The 14759-nt window shown below is 41.2% G+C and overlaps 1 protein-coding gene across 2 annotated transcripts in view; it reads left to right on the top strand.

The window, feature by feature from the left end:
- Positions 1 to 5189: 5189 nt before the first annotated feature.
- GRIA3 (glutamate ionotropic receptor AMPA type subunit 3) overlaps positions 5190 to 14759 on the top strand; it is a 151139-nt gene continuing 141569 nt past the window's right edge. For both annotated transcript variants that reach the window (XM_082771195.1, XM_082771196.1), the window contains exons 1-2: positions 5190 to 5415; positions 6107 to 6265. In XM_082771195.1, the coding sequence (XP_082627321.1) occupies positions 5316 to 5415; positions 6107 to 6265 (259 nt within the window). In that variant the 5' untranslated portion in view covers positions 5190 to 5315. The remainder of the gene's footprint in view (positions 5416 to 6106; positions 6266 to 14759) is intronic.

Raw genomic sequence — 14759 nt, 5'->3', positions numbered from 1 at the left:
GGGAATGTCAATTTCCTGCATAACTCAAACTTTGTAACTACCAGACCACTTGCTTAGGGGAGGAGAGGGATCTCTCTCTGATCAAGTGGAACAGATCAAATCCAAAATCCTTAAACTTCAGTGAAAAATGTACATTCTTATTGTATAGACATCCCTTTCCAAGAATCAGTGAGCTTTTTCAACAGATATTTTCACTAAAAACCACTACTATAAATCTGAACTGAAATGAGTCATAGTAATATACAAACAAATACTGGGAAAAAAAGTGGACTTTTGATTGGCAAGCAGTTATCGGAAGTCATTGTTCACTACTTGCAGCTAAAGGAGATTGTCCTTAATATACTTCAGTAATTATACACAGAAATAAAGTAGTGGTCAGATTCTGAACAGAGTTCTAAGTGGTTTAAAAACTGGTTTTAACTTTCAAGATTGCTTGAAAACTGTATTTATAGGTATGAAAGAAAAAGAGAGAGGATTAATTTTATTAACAGTGTATATGGGATACTGTTACTTTTTTGATTTACTTTTTCTTTAAGTAATAAATATAGATGCACTCAGCAAAAGGGTTTAAATAAGAATTGCAGGGTTATGTTATGCCAGCAGTGCCTAGCGTACAGTTCATCAAAAACCAGAAGGTAATATAAATTGTTTCTGACATTATGGGACTATAATAACCCTACACTTCCACCACCCCCTAGCTCTTAGAAGGACTAGTAATATGGATTCTTAAGATACCACAACCTCAAGAAAAATGAAGGCGTTTGTACATGCTGTTTCCACATTTGTATTAGTTGTGCAATTGTAGTATACATAGGTTATTACTGTAACAATCCATGCTCAAGTCTGATAAAAGTTGATGCAGGAATTTGCTACCTAAAGTTGAATGTCTCCAATAACAGAGTAATGACTTATTTGTCAACAAGTTTCCTCATTGAGCCTGTTCCTATACAAATCTTGATCACCCTTCCATGTGCTAGAACATATTTCTATATGCCAGACAGCATTATTCTGCCACGGTGTAGTAGATAAAATCCTAGTTCCGATGACAGAGGTAACAAACCTCTGTTGTTCCAGAATTTCACTTGTTGACTATTCTTAGCAAAAAAATAATAACAACAAATCAATGATTCACCCAGTCTCCTATACTGTCTCTGCAAAAACTTTCAGAGAAGGTTAGACATACGATGAACTCCCATCATGTGCAGGAAGACCAGGTCTTCTTTGAGGCATCTAGCAGCTACTTTCTCCCATGAATTATTAATCCCAATAGCTTTTTCATCTAACAGATTTACTCTGCTAATTCATATAAATTTTTAAGGTTTTAAAAACAATTATTTTTGCTAAGACTAATGTGTAGAAGGTAGCTTTATAGATTAGCTATAAACTGCACAGCAGAGTATTTCTGTTAAACTGTCTCTCATCTGCTGCTTTTTAATTTAATTTTATGTCTCTGTTACTGCTTGGTAATGAAAGGTAAACAGGAGAGCTTCAACAGTTTGTTCTATGCCCACTCATAATTTAATCAATTTTAACTAGATGTCCTTTGACCTGTTCTCTGAAATATATGTGACTATACTGTCTATATTCATTCTCCCTCTTTTTATACTGTACTTTCCCTTTGACTGCTGCTATCTGTAGTTTCATCTTCTCCTTGAATCCTTTTGTCTTTGCTTCTCTCCCTGCCTATCACTTTAACTGTAAACTGTCAGTTGCAGAATTAATCGGTTTAGCTAATGAAAATGCTAAGATTAACATAAAGTTCGGTTAATCATATCTCCTGTTTTTATGAAGAAATAGCCGGTTAAAATAATTTTTAAAAGGCTGTAAAACACAATTGGCAATTATAATCTAGTTAGGTTGGTAGTGGGAGAAGCACAATGATTTCTGGAAACTCGCTGCCTGTACTTCTCTCTTGCAATTAAAAACTGGGAATCACAGAAGTGCTAAAGTCAGCTTAGTGCAGTTAGGGTGAAGTTTGAGCCAGAGAATCCTGGTGTAGATTTTGCCATGACTTTATGCTAATACCATGGATTTAGTCTAGTAACATCAGAAAGCTCGGTGAGAACGCTGTGTCCCAAATTCTCTAGCATTTTTCTAATCCAGTATTAGACATCACAATGAGAACACATTAGCTAATTATAAATCATTACCTCCTCCTGGCTCAGGTAGATAGTACTCAGAATCCCCTAGTGTCCCAGGCCACTGTAAATCATCTGAACACGAAGCTCTGATTATCCTGCAAAATCTTGGTTGTATTTAGTTAGGAAAGGTTTGGGAAAGCATCTGGTATGACCTTGGTTACCATGGAACTCATTAACTTGAGTCACTTAACTTCCAAGTATGTAAACTATTTGTAAGGCATTAATATTCACATAAAGCCAACTAATATCATAATAATTTTGTCCTAGGATAGATTGGGTTCACTGTAAGAAAGAAACAGGGATGTAGTCTCTTTGGGATTCTTCAAAATCTGTACAGGATTGTTGCTGTACCATTTGTATATAAAAATATTACCATGAAATGCATAACAAAAAAACAATGTGTTTTGAAAATGTTAATAATAATGTGAATGTTAGGGGCTTCAGGAGGAGAAAGGTGATAATGAAAATTTAGTTGCCTCTTAGCACAGATTCATTTTAGATTATAATGAGACTCCATTTTGAGATGAAGCTATGAAGTACCATTTTACTTGGGATCAGGTACCCATCCTACCAGCTATCTGTGAAAACGAGATTCTGCTATATGCCACCTTCATTACTGGTTATTTAATTTTTTCCCATATGTCCTAACATTTATAACGTTAAACATAATTTCTTTCATATTTTTTCAGAACATCATAATCAGGTGTGTCAAGTGGGGTCAGGCTGGAATACACAACTGGAGAAACAGGAAGAAGAAATTTGTGGGAGCAAGTGCACAGGAAGAAAGCAGGGCTGCTATGAAAGGACACATAAAAGAGGACTTGGAGACTATGTGAAGAATGTGTTAGAAATGGACTGGAGGTAAGTAGAGTGGGGAAAGAGGCATAGTCTGCAACCAGAAAGACAACTTATTAGCCTATAGGAACATGTGTTTCACAAGTATAATGAAAGTCTAAGTTTCACATAGCTGTCTGTAACTTTCAGGTCTGCTATTTTTACCAAAGGACATCTGAGAGAAGAATGCTCTACAGTAAAGCCCAGCTGTTGCTCGTAGTCTTAATTCTAGATCTGAAACTTCCTGCCTAGGTGAGCTGGATCAGTTGCTTTCCCTGATTCTTACATCTGTAACAGAAGAATACAATCCTGCTTCATAGGCATGTCTATGGTAATTCATAAATAATATTTGTACAGTGCTTTGGGCTAGAAGAGTGCTACCAATATAAAGATATTCTCCACATATCTCTACAGAAAACCATTTCTTTCTTTAAAGAGCTAAAGTGTCAACTGCCATCTGAACCTAAAGCGGGAACATTCCCAGCCACCCTACAGCCTGATCTCTACCCTGCCTGGACTGGAATTGATTCCATCTTCTGGAAATGATTTTTCTAAAGGAGCACGCATATAGCTACCAATGCATGCACCTAGAAGTAAGCAGGAGTCACACGTGTGTGCATAAAGTCATATATGTGCTTAACAGCTCTTTCTGTGTAAATGTGATGCCCTGTTATACATCTGTGCCTTTGGCATCCTTCAAGAGCAGTGGTTTGAAACTGTGTGTGTGCAGTTGTCTGCTAGTCTCACATGAGTACTTACATGAAGCTACAGTCAGTATCACTGGCTAATTATATTGCAAATGCAAAGCCAAGTGCTTCTGATATTATCCCTAACTCAACTGTATATAGACCAGAAAAAAACTACCAGCCTGAGATTAGCAAGGAGGGAGGAAAAAAAAAAATCAGAGGCAGACCAAGGAAAAGTAGTCTGCTGAAATCAGAGGAAAAGAAAACATCAAGTGTAAAACAATCTTCCCTGGGCCTAGGAGATGGACTGAGTGACCTAGTATCTCTTTTCTGTCTCCATTTTGTACAGTTCCATGAGCCTCAAAGCAGCAAGAAGAGAACAGAGCTTCAGGCTCCATACAGTGAGACGTCAAGGAGAGGGATGCAAGATCAACACACCAGAGAACCAAGTTTCCAGCAAAAGCACAGTGTCTCCGTATGTGTCCACAGGCCAGGGGCATAACAAGATTGATGCTCAGCAAAGAGGTGGGTACCAAGAGGTACGTGGGGTACCTGACACCCGTCTGCCTGCTCCCTGTGGAGATCTAGCATCTGTGCTACTCCGGGTCTGTCATTTTCCACAGCATAAGGGGCAACGGAGAGACTTTGCTGGATTTCTCCCTTTTAGAGGAGGTTTGGAAGGATCTAATATTCCCTTGTGCGGGATAAACTCGTCCTGACGCCCCTTCCCACTGCCCTGTGCCATCCCCGGCCCTGTCCCTGCCCTGCCGCCTCCCTCTCTCCCCTCAGGCGGGCCCTCGCCCTCAGCCCTGGCCCCCCTGGTGGCAGCGGGCCCTCACGGCACCCTCTGCCCCCGGGCCCTGCGCCTCCTCAGCCGCCCGCCATGCCCGCCCAGGACCCCGGCCGCATCCCCTCACCCTCCCCGCGGCTCTGCGTCGCCTCCCCCCTTACCTCCCCTCTCCTCCTCCCCTCAGGCAGCCGGCCGCACCGCACACTCTCACACACACGCACACGCGCGCACACACACACACACACACAGACGCACGCACGCACACACGCGCACACACACACGCGCACACGCACACACGCGCACACACACACGCACACACGCGCACACACACACACACGCGCACACACACACGCGCACACACGCGAACACACACACACGCGCGCGCGCACACGCACACACACACACACCCCGCCCTCGTCCAGGCGATAAAGCTTTAAAGGGACCAGCCGCCGCCCGTAAGCCCCTCAACGGGGGCCGACGGAGGCCGAGTGGCTGCAAGCCCGCCCCCCGCCAAGTTTGATCGATCTCCCCCTCCCGGCCCGGGCGGAGCGCCTCGGCGGCTCCGCTCCCCACCATCTTTGGGGGAAGTCCCTTGCTGGGGGGGGGGCGGGGGGGGGCACTGATGGAGACAAGGGGGGGAGAGAAAGGCAAACCTCGCAGCCAATGAGCCCTGCCAGGCTGGGGTGAAGACAAGAGGAGAGGGATCTGAGGGGAAAAAAAAAGGAAAGGAAGAAAGGAGGGGATCGTCCTCCCCGCTACCTCCGCCAGCATCAGCACCACCGTTGGCTGCTCCGAGGCTCCCCTCGCGCCCATGCCCGAGCCGCCCGCTTCGTGCTAGGGGCTGAAGCGCAGGGGCTGAAGAAAATGGGGCAGAGCTTGCCCCGGACCCTGCTGCTGCTGCTGCTGCTGCTGGCGGGGCTGCTGGGGGAGGCTCGGGGAGGATTCCCCAACACCATCAGCATCGGTAAGCGGCACCCAGTTGCGCCGGGGCGGCGGGGAAAAGCCAGCAGCAGCCGGCCGGGGAAAAGGGGCGAGGGCGGCCGCAGCTGCTCGCGGGGCCAGCTCGGCTCCGGCCCCTTTCCGCAGCCGGCAGGGAGATGCGGGAGCGGTGCCCGGGCTGCTGGGGCGGCTGCTGTTCACCCCGGGACCGACGGGAGGCTAGGGTCCGTCTCCGTGCGGGATCGCAGAATGGTTTAAGGAGCGGCAGCGTGAAGCGCAGCGCTGTGCCCTCAACCTGTGGCCGAGGGAGCCGTCAGGCTGCGGGCGTGCGAGTGAAGAACTTGGGGTTTTGTGCCTTTTTCTTTTTTTTTTTTTTTCCTCCTTCATCGTCTGTCACACATCGAGCCCCGCGCCCTGCTCCTCAGGCCGGGGTCTCTCAGCCTTCCAGGGGTAGAGGCTGGGGCTCGGGAGTGTCGGCAGCCACCTGCAGCCCCCCAGTGCTCGCCCCCTCCACCCCCCGCCAAGGGCTCGGGGGGGCTACGGGGTGCTTCGCCAGCCGAACTTCGGGGTTGGCATTTCGTGCGTGTGCTCTGCCCAAAGGATGATCTCACGCCTAGGCTGCTAGTATGCAAATGTAACTTACTACCTCTGCTTTTGCTAACAATTCATTCTGAGATACCTTCTATCCCCACTCCTGTTTTTCTCTCTCAACCTAGGTGGACTTTTCATGAGGAACACTGTTCAGGAGCACAGCGCATTTCGATTTGCAGTGCAGTTATACAACACGAACCAAAACACCACAGAAAAGCCCTTCCATTTGAACTATCATGTAGATCACTTGGACTCTTCCAACAGTTTTTCAGTGACAAATGCTTGTAAGTAAATACATGGTTTTAAAAAATTTGTTTGTTATCATTTCTTTGTTATCTGTCTTTACATTCGATTGCTCCCTGGCAGCCTTGAGTACTTGTTCATAGGATACAGTGCAACAAATGTGTGTAGTGACATGAGGCTTAGTGGATTTACAGCATAAGGTGGTTGAGTAATACCTTGGGGAAAGTTCTCTCACCACTTTTTCCAATCCTTTTAGTTTTGTTTTCCAGAAAAACAGCCATGTTGTTTATATAGCAGCACTGTTTAGCCATGATCAGTGATTTGCCACTGAAGTAACATCCCTTTTCTGTTAAGGCTACAGCCTACCCATGTGAAGCAGCATAATTTGCGAATAATACTGTGGAGAGGAGTAAATCAGAAACAGCTGTTCACAAGTGACCTTCAGGGGACAGAACTAGAGGGCCTTCCTTACCTCCTCTGCCCTGAAATACTGCCTTGTTTTCTTACAGTGAAAGTCCTGTTAAAAACTGAAGAGTCTGTCAGCTGATGAATACCATTAGAGCTGAGGGGAGAGAAAATGGAATCAGAATGCTCAGCATTATGAGAAATAGCTGTGCACAAGCAGTGCATATGCATAATTTGAGCCTTTACTAACAAAAGAGGCAAAATAGAACTCTGAGTAGTATTATCATGGTGTTAAAATGCAAAATCCCTTTCTGAAAGACTAATGCGTGTTCTGCATTTAAAAAAGCATTCCTTTACCAATAGTGGCTCCTGAATATTTATTTTACTGACACGTCCATATTCAGTTTTATGCAGCTGTTATCGTAAACCTCTGAAAATGAATGGAGTCTTCTTGCAAGGTAGTTGCATGCACTTTGCAGTATACAGAAATATGTCTGTACATGATCTAAAGAACCTCTGAATGCAATGTACTAACTCTGTGAACAAGATTCCTCTTCATATATTCACAGTATAAAATTTTCAAAGAGGAAGCATTGTACGAAAATACCAGAGTACTGGTGAGTTGAGAACTACTGTGTCCTGTTTTAAAACAATTTAATGTTTTGAATATCTTCTTTCTGTTTTGTTTGTTAGAAAGCTCTTATTACCCTCCCCTGAGCTACATAATAGGAAGGCTAGAGGAGTAGATATTTGATTCTTCCTTGGATTTCGCGTATTTTCTGAGAAATGTGGTGATTAGAAAATATACAATAAGGAACTACTTGGACAAATTTGGGGTTCATATTCAAACATATCCCCCATGTGACTGCTTCTTGTTAGTGCAGCATTACACTTTTTAAAGGGCTTTGAAGTAGGACCTTTGAAAGTTGGGGTTGGGTATAATTATATCCAATTAAAATATTTTGTAAAGTGGGGGAAAAAAAGGGTAAATAAGCGTGTCTGTACTTTGCATCTTATTTTACTAATCCTATCCTGCCTCAACAGCTCTTACAACAAACATCTGACTATTAATCCTTAATCAGTGTAATCCCTTCAAGAGGGCTGTATCTCAAACATAGTTTCCTAAACATCAGTTATATAGATTTAAACTAAAGACATTAAACTGCTTGGGTGATTAATTATTGATTGTTTTTTTAAAAGTTCTACCAGCACTTCTTTGCAGATCCCACCAAGACCAGTGAACCACATGTTCATTCAGAGGCAGTCAATGTATTATTTAGTCAGTGTGCTTCTCACCTTCTGACATCTAATGATTTTTGTCATTGCTTAGTGAAAGCTGTGGTGATTTTAGCAGGATGAGCTGCTGTTCTGTAGAATAGGGCTGTGTATTTCAGCATACATTGCCAGAGTAGTAAAATTTGTAAAACTTAAATCTCTGGAGAAACCGTAGATCGGAGAATACCAACCTACAGTAACCTATTCAAAAATAGAAGATGTGAAAGAAGAAACAGGAGAAAGAAAATGAAAAGGTGACCTTGTCCATAGCTACGTCAAACATCTGGTAATACTGTTGACAGAAAAATAATACAGTGAGTCCAAGTCACTAGCCAGATAGGTCTAAGTAGCTCAAATTAAAAAAAAGAATAAATAAATCTCTTTTCAGATTTGCAAGCAGTTATCTTTGAAAGTCAGAATGCTTGTGCATATTGATACATCAGGATGAACTAATAAGCTCCACACACTGCATGGCTAACATTTAAAACATTCCGGCCCACATACCTTAGTCCCATCCTCGCTTCCTAGTGGAGTGGCAGATAATTTCAGGGTGCTGCCATGAAGGAATTCTTTCCACAATATTTTTACTTCTCTTGAAGATAAGCATAAATTGTCTCCGGTGCTGTCACACAACCTTTTGATCAATATTTGCAATTGGCAGGGATCCATATGAGAGAAAGCTGCAGTGACTGTGGCTGCCTTCATCAGCGAGAAAGACTGTGACTGACTTTGTGGTGGGATATATAAAGGAACTGAAGGGAAATCAGAGAAAGTAGCATGTATAGGTTGAGCCAAGTGCCTGTACTGGTCTGTATCCATAAATTAATAATTTTCATTCTCCTTTGCTCTGAATTATTTGATAGTGTCTGTTATAAGTGTTCATGTGTGTAGGAATTGAGGGGGTCTCCACTTAGAAAAGACTTAGCTTCTTACTGTACAACTGCACATCCTACTTGCTGCAATCTGGTGCATTCCAGAGGCAGGAAAAAATATCTTTTCTGAAGTGTTCTCATGAGCCAGAGATAAAAAGCCCACCTCTAGTAGGCTTGATTTGGCAATATCCCAACATGAGAACAAAGTTGTTTAGAAGCAAAAGAAAATTCCTGCCCTAAGCCCCTCCTTCTCATTCCTTTTTCAATTAAATGATGCATAATCTGATTCATGTACATGCATTCCCTGCTTCACTGCTAGCACTGAGCCTCTCTCTGTATATTTAATTTACACACATTCATACGGTATTCATCCACTCTGTGTTTATCTACCCATCTATTTATTTAGGTGTATAACATCTTCACTGAGAACAAATGCAAGCACAGAGGAAAATTCCAGTGTATTTAAAGGCAAATTAAAGTTTATCAGTTGGCTTTGGCAGGATTTATTATATCTCTTAAAATAGGAAGCTTTTTGCCATCAGAAAAAAAAAAAAAAAAAAAGGAAAAAAGTTAAATTGAGCTGTGAATGTATAAAATGAAGTAAAATATGGATATTTGGATATTTTATCTTTTCTTCAAAAATGCTCACATAGAGAGTGAGCTGCCTTTTTTTTTTTAATAATAAGAATATAGCAACCAAAATGTATAAATCCATTGCTAGAAACATCTTCACATTTTTATTGTAACCTCCGATGAAGGATGTTAGTATTAATGTTGAATTATGCGTACAGTTCTGTAGATCATATTCCCTAGAAATAACCCATGTATATCTTTCTGCTCTGCATTTGTAGTGCTCTATACTAACACTGCTCTAGCCTCTGCAGTGTCAGCTCATTAGCACACAGATCTCATATTCCCTCTCTGCACTGTCATTGCAAAAAATTGCTGTTGTACACCTTTGCAGCCAACAAATGTGTTCATGCATTACGTACAATTTTCAAGAAATATTTAGAAAAGCAAAATCAACGTTATACATAGTCCCCATGGAATTTCTCAAAAGAAAGCATTAGCTTTCATAAAAATCTGTTGATCATGTAATGATAGTGATGGGATGTGTACGGGAGAAAGGGAGTTTGATTGCAGAATCTAATTAATCTACAGACAGATTCCTGCTCTCAGCTCTACCTAGCCTACTGACTACAAATTCTTGTCCTATTATTTTTTTCTAAGTCATTTCTCATATATCTTTTGAACCTGGAAGGCTCTTTTTATATTTTACCAAATTTTGGTATAATGTTTTTTCCCTAGGCACTCATTCTCGAAGAAAAAAAAAAAAAAAGAAAGAAAGAAAATGTAATTACATGCTTACCTTAAGTTGCTAAAATCCTTTAACACTTTAACAGATCATATGGGAGTCAAATTTCTGACTTTCTTTGAAAATCTTTCTTTAGCATCCTGCAGTCCTTTATTTAATGTTGAAAATTCAGGAAGATTTTAATTGAAGAAAGGTCTGTTTGTTATTGTGAGAATGTTACAGAAAATGATACCACAGGGCTAGTAGCAGACAATTTTTTCAGTTTAACTGTATTTATTCCTTTTCACAAAGCAGAGTTTCATATATATATAAATATATATATGCTCACATGCAAACTCACACATGTGCATGCATGCATACATACAGTTTTTCCTTAGGTGCTGCTCACCATTTCTTTTTGCCAGTGGGTGGATAATTTGTTTCCCTTGCATCTGTGTACTCTTTGGCAGCTGGCAAAGGATGCTGATGCTGAAAGTGGTCAGTTCCCTTCTGCCAAAAGCATAAGCATGTCTCTGACAGTCTTGCCAAGTTTGGGCCATGTATCAGTGGTTTTACTTAAGTAGAAACCGCAGGGTAGGTGCCCAACTCTCCCAGTACAGATTGCACTGTGGTTTCTCCCAGTATTCCATAGTAAAATGCCTAGAACTGTGCTTTCCGCACTGTTCCATTAATTACAGATCCCCCCAAATGCCTTTTATGCTGTGGAATTTGTTAAATATTGTATGTTACTGCTGTATGGCAAAACAAATTAGCTGGCTTTAGCTTAGGAGTCAAAGCTTTTGCAACATTGGGATAGATGAAAAGGTGAAGAAGAGCGTTCCAACTAAAGTTTGTGTCCAGTTCATGGCAGAAAGGTGATTTGTCATTACAGCAAAAGTGATCTCAGTGTTGGCAGAAGAAACCATATTGTTTCAAATTAATTTTTGTTATATCTTAATTTTTAAAAAAGTTGGCTTCCCTTTCTCTTCTCCTCCACTACATACAAAAGCATTTAGATGTCGTTTAACTGTTAGGATTAAATTTAACTTGCACTGTAGAGAAAGTAGAAAATCTTATATGAATGGACACTTTCTTAAAGAAGCTCTGTGAATTCACCACATGGATGAAGAGTAAAGTATGATGAAGAGACCCATATACTTGTTCAATTTCAGAAAGATTTTGTGCAGATGCAGAGATCAATTTGTTCGCTTTTCCTATATAGCATTGGGTTTGGATGACCCATAAGACTATTAGCATGGGTTGGAGAGCTACTAACTCCAAATCCCACTGAAGTGTGTGACAGCTATAGTTTATCTCTAGGAGGAAATGGAGATGCCACGATAGGAAGCAAGCATGTGTCAGCAGCTTTTAACAACAACAGAAAAGCACAGTTTTGTTGAATGCTGACTTGGGACCTTGTCCAAAAGCCACAGGAAACAGTATGTTTCTTTCCTCTGGGCTCACTGTGCTCACTGTCTGGGAGGTGGGAGCCCATCACACTGCAAGTGTGAGATTGTTATGCAGGAAGGTGTGAAATAAGGCAACTGATGTATCTTTAGAGGTTTTTTATTGTCACCATCCAGCAATTCAACATTTTTCCATTTAAAGTACATATTTTGTCATTACCCATTCTGCATTGCTGATTTTGACTTGGTAAGGTGTCCTTAAAATGTTATTAGAGTATGTTATTTTTAAAGCAGCGACAGTTTTGTTTCATAGTTCAGTTTCAAATCAAGACAAACAATCTAATTGAAAGCTCATGTTCATTTATTGCAAAGATGGTGTTTATGTTGATTTTGTATTTGGCATTTAAGATTCATCCTAGAGTCAGTGGTTCCTGTGCTGCTGTAAAGTACAGAACACTGGATGGCCGAGGCCTTTGTTGTGAGAGAACTTGTATGTAATAGCTCCGCACCTATTGTCATAAAGCTTACATTTGCTATACAGGGTCTTTTACTTCCACTAGAACAATGTAACTATCCAAAAATAGAAATAGAAAAAAGATTGATCCAGACCAAACCAGTTTCTTTGAAACTCTGGTGATTGCAATGAAGCAATTTCCAGATTTCATCCGTTCTTCTAAATGTGTTTGTGTTGTTTTTTATTAGAGTCGTTTCCTTTAGTTATATTACCAGCTTTGTATTACTGTTTATCTTCAGAATATCAGATGCCTTATAAACCTCAAAGTTGGAATAATCTTGGAATTTTTCATGTGCAGTCCTACCATGAGGACTCTGAAGTAGGCATCTCCTGTTCAGTTGTTCATAGGCATTGCAGTGGAGGTTGGCAACTATCACACAGCTTCACAGTCCATACTCTGGCTTTTCTTCATTTCGGGGAGTTTGGAGATAACTCTGTAGCACCAAGTGTGTGTATTGGAGATCATTTATCACACATATCTATATGTGAAACATTCAAACACTGTGTGCATTTTTAGTTGACAGCACCAAGATGTAATCATTAGGGGTAAAAATATCATATGTACACAGAGCAAGAGAGAAACAGGCAGGAAGGTTTCAGTGTAAAGAAGAGTAAATGTAGGACGGAGTTATATCAATGAATTCACCTAGCAGCCATTCGTGCATATCCCTGTTGTGGAGTCCAAGCCACTGGGTGTGCTTTAATTCCTTCTTAACTGCTTCTAAATTAGCGAATGGCAGCGTGCGGCCCTCTGCACACACAGTGCATGAGGCACGGAGGCCCTTATGCATGAGGATCAACCTGCAGTGGCACTGCGTTGTGGATAAGTTGCCCAGGCACTTCTAAAAACGTGAATCACTCTCCTAGAATTGGATAATAGCCCAAGTGAACACCCTTCTGCTGGAATGGAGTGACCTAGCTGATCACATAAGTGCAATTGTTTTGCTAGACTATGTGGATGCTTCAGATGTGCTGAAAGTTGGTTTTATTTATTTATTTTCAAACAGAATTTACAACACGTTCACTTGTACATTACATGATTGCATTTGGATGCTTGGTCCAGCCCATGTATTGGGCTTGCAACTGTTGAAGTTTAGTCAAATGTGACGTTTGAAATTCTCATCAGGATTTTTTAAAAAAAAAAAAAAAAAAAAGCAGGGCTGCACGATGACATCACTGTCTTGAATCGCTTTTAATGCAAGAACTGGGCTGCATGATAACTCCCTTGTCTTCCTTGTCTTTAGTCCATTTGCATACAAGAACTGTCTTTAAAATGTTACGCAGGTATCTGGGAAATGTGTATCCACTGTCTGATGGTGTACATTCCGCATGTGCTTGCTTTATTTTCATTTTTATTTTGATTCCTCTTTCTCCTGGACTGATGTGTGCTTTCTGATTTCACCAGTTTTGTCATCTGTACACATCATGCATTTTGGGCTCAGGCCACGCCATCAGGGGGCTGATCTTCAGAAATTTTGGGGTATCTGATGGCTCCTAGCATGATTTGGAGTAAGTCCATTTGCTACTTCTGGTAGTACAATTTCGGTATTTCTTGTACAGGAGTAATACAATTTACCTGTACAAAACAGAGATTATGGGGTTGTTTAGAGTGAAAAACTTGGAAAGTCTTGGCTAAATTGCCATTTAATTGATCACTTCTTCTATTCCTAGCCCTTCCTAAATATACATATATATATATATATATTTATATATACTCTTCATGCTTCTAGAAAGTTAAAAAATAAAATAAAATAAAGAAATCAGCACTTACTAATTTGCTGTCCTTGGCGGAAGAAGACATGTTCCCACTGAGGGACCTAAGAGAACATGTGTCAGCACTGTGCAGCAAGCCAATCTATCACTTTACAAAGGAGAATTCTTCAGCTCTTTACCTGAAAGAAGCACAGCAGTTGGAAAGAAATCAAGTTTTAATATTGGAAAAGTTCTTTGTCTCCTACACATGCTGGATCTTTGTTATAAGTATGGTCCACACTTCTACAGCACAGCATGTGCCTAATTCTTGCCAGTCTGACCCACGCTCAGATTTGAGTGGGGTAGGATGAAGCGTCTTTACTGGAAGCAGTGTTTCCTGTTGATTTCTGTGAGGTTTGTAGAATGTGTTGTAATCAAAATCTCACAGCTACTAGTTTTTCCAGTAAGTGTGAACAGTGCATTTCATGGGTTGTTGCTCCCATGATTTCTTTGTGTGCTTTCTGTATCAGAGATCTGAGTCCAAGAGAGATGGTGCAGCTCCCTTAGTGAACACACCTTGTGCATCATGGGGTTGCTGCATTGTGGCACAGATCCTGATTGGTCTTTGCACACTGATATGTATGTTAAATTCCGTAAAACTCTTGCTGTTTTGTTGCTGTTTGGCAGCGCCATAGGTGCAGGGAGAGAGATGGTTTGGGGAAAAATGGAAATTGAATAATTTTTTTTTTGAGTGATGAAGCCTCTCTACATGAGAACATGGTAAAATATTGATTTTTATCAGTTGTAGGAGTTTTGTCTTCTTAGGCTTTACCACTTATGTCACCAAGTTTGGAATCTAATGAAGTCTGATGGTCAGAAAGCTCAAGTTCAAATGCATTCTTTTGTCCTAGCAGTTGGATGAGAGCTAATTAGTGTCCGTTGATCTGTAAAGGACTCACCCAGGGTCTAACGCTGCACTGAATCTAAACTGGTTGGGGATTTAAAATTGTCTTGCAAGTACTCAACCATCGCTCTCCAAAGGATTTGTTTAGTGGTCTGGTGACACCTCCAAGGTGG

The sequence above is a fragment of the Aythya marila genome, assembly GCF_965140915.1.
Source record: "Aythya marila genome assembly, chromosome: 13".
In the NCBI taxonomy this organism is placed as follows: Eukaryota; Metazoa; Chordata; class Aves; order Anseriformes; family Anatidae; genus Aythya; species Aythya marila.
This window is presented reverse-complemented; position numbering and strand designations above follow the sequence as displayed.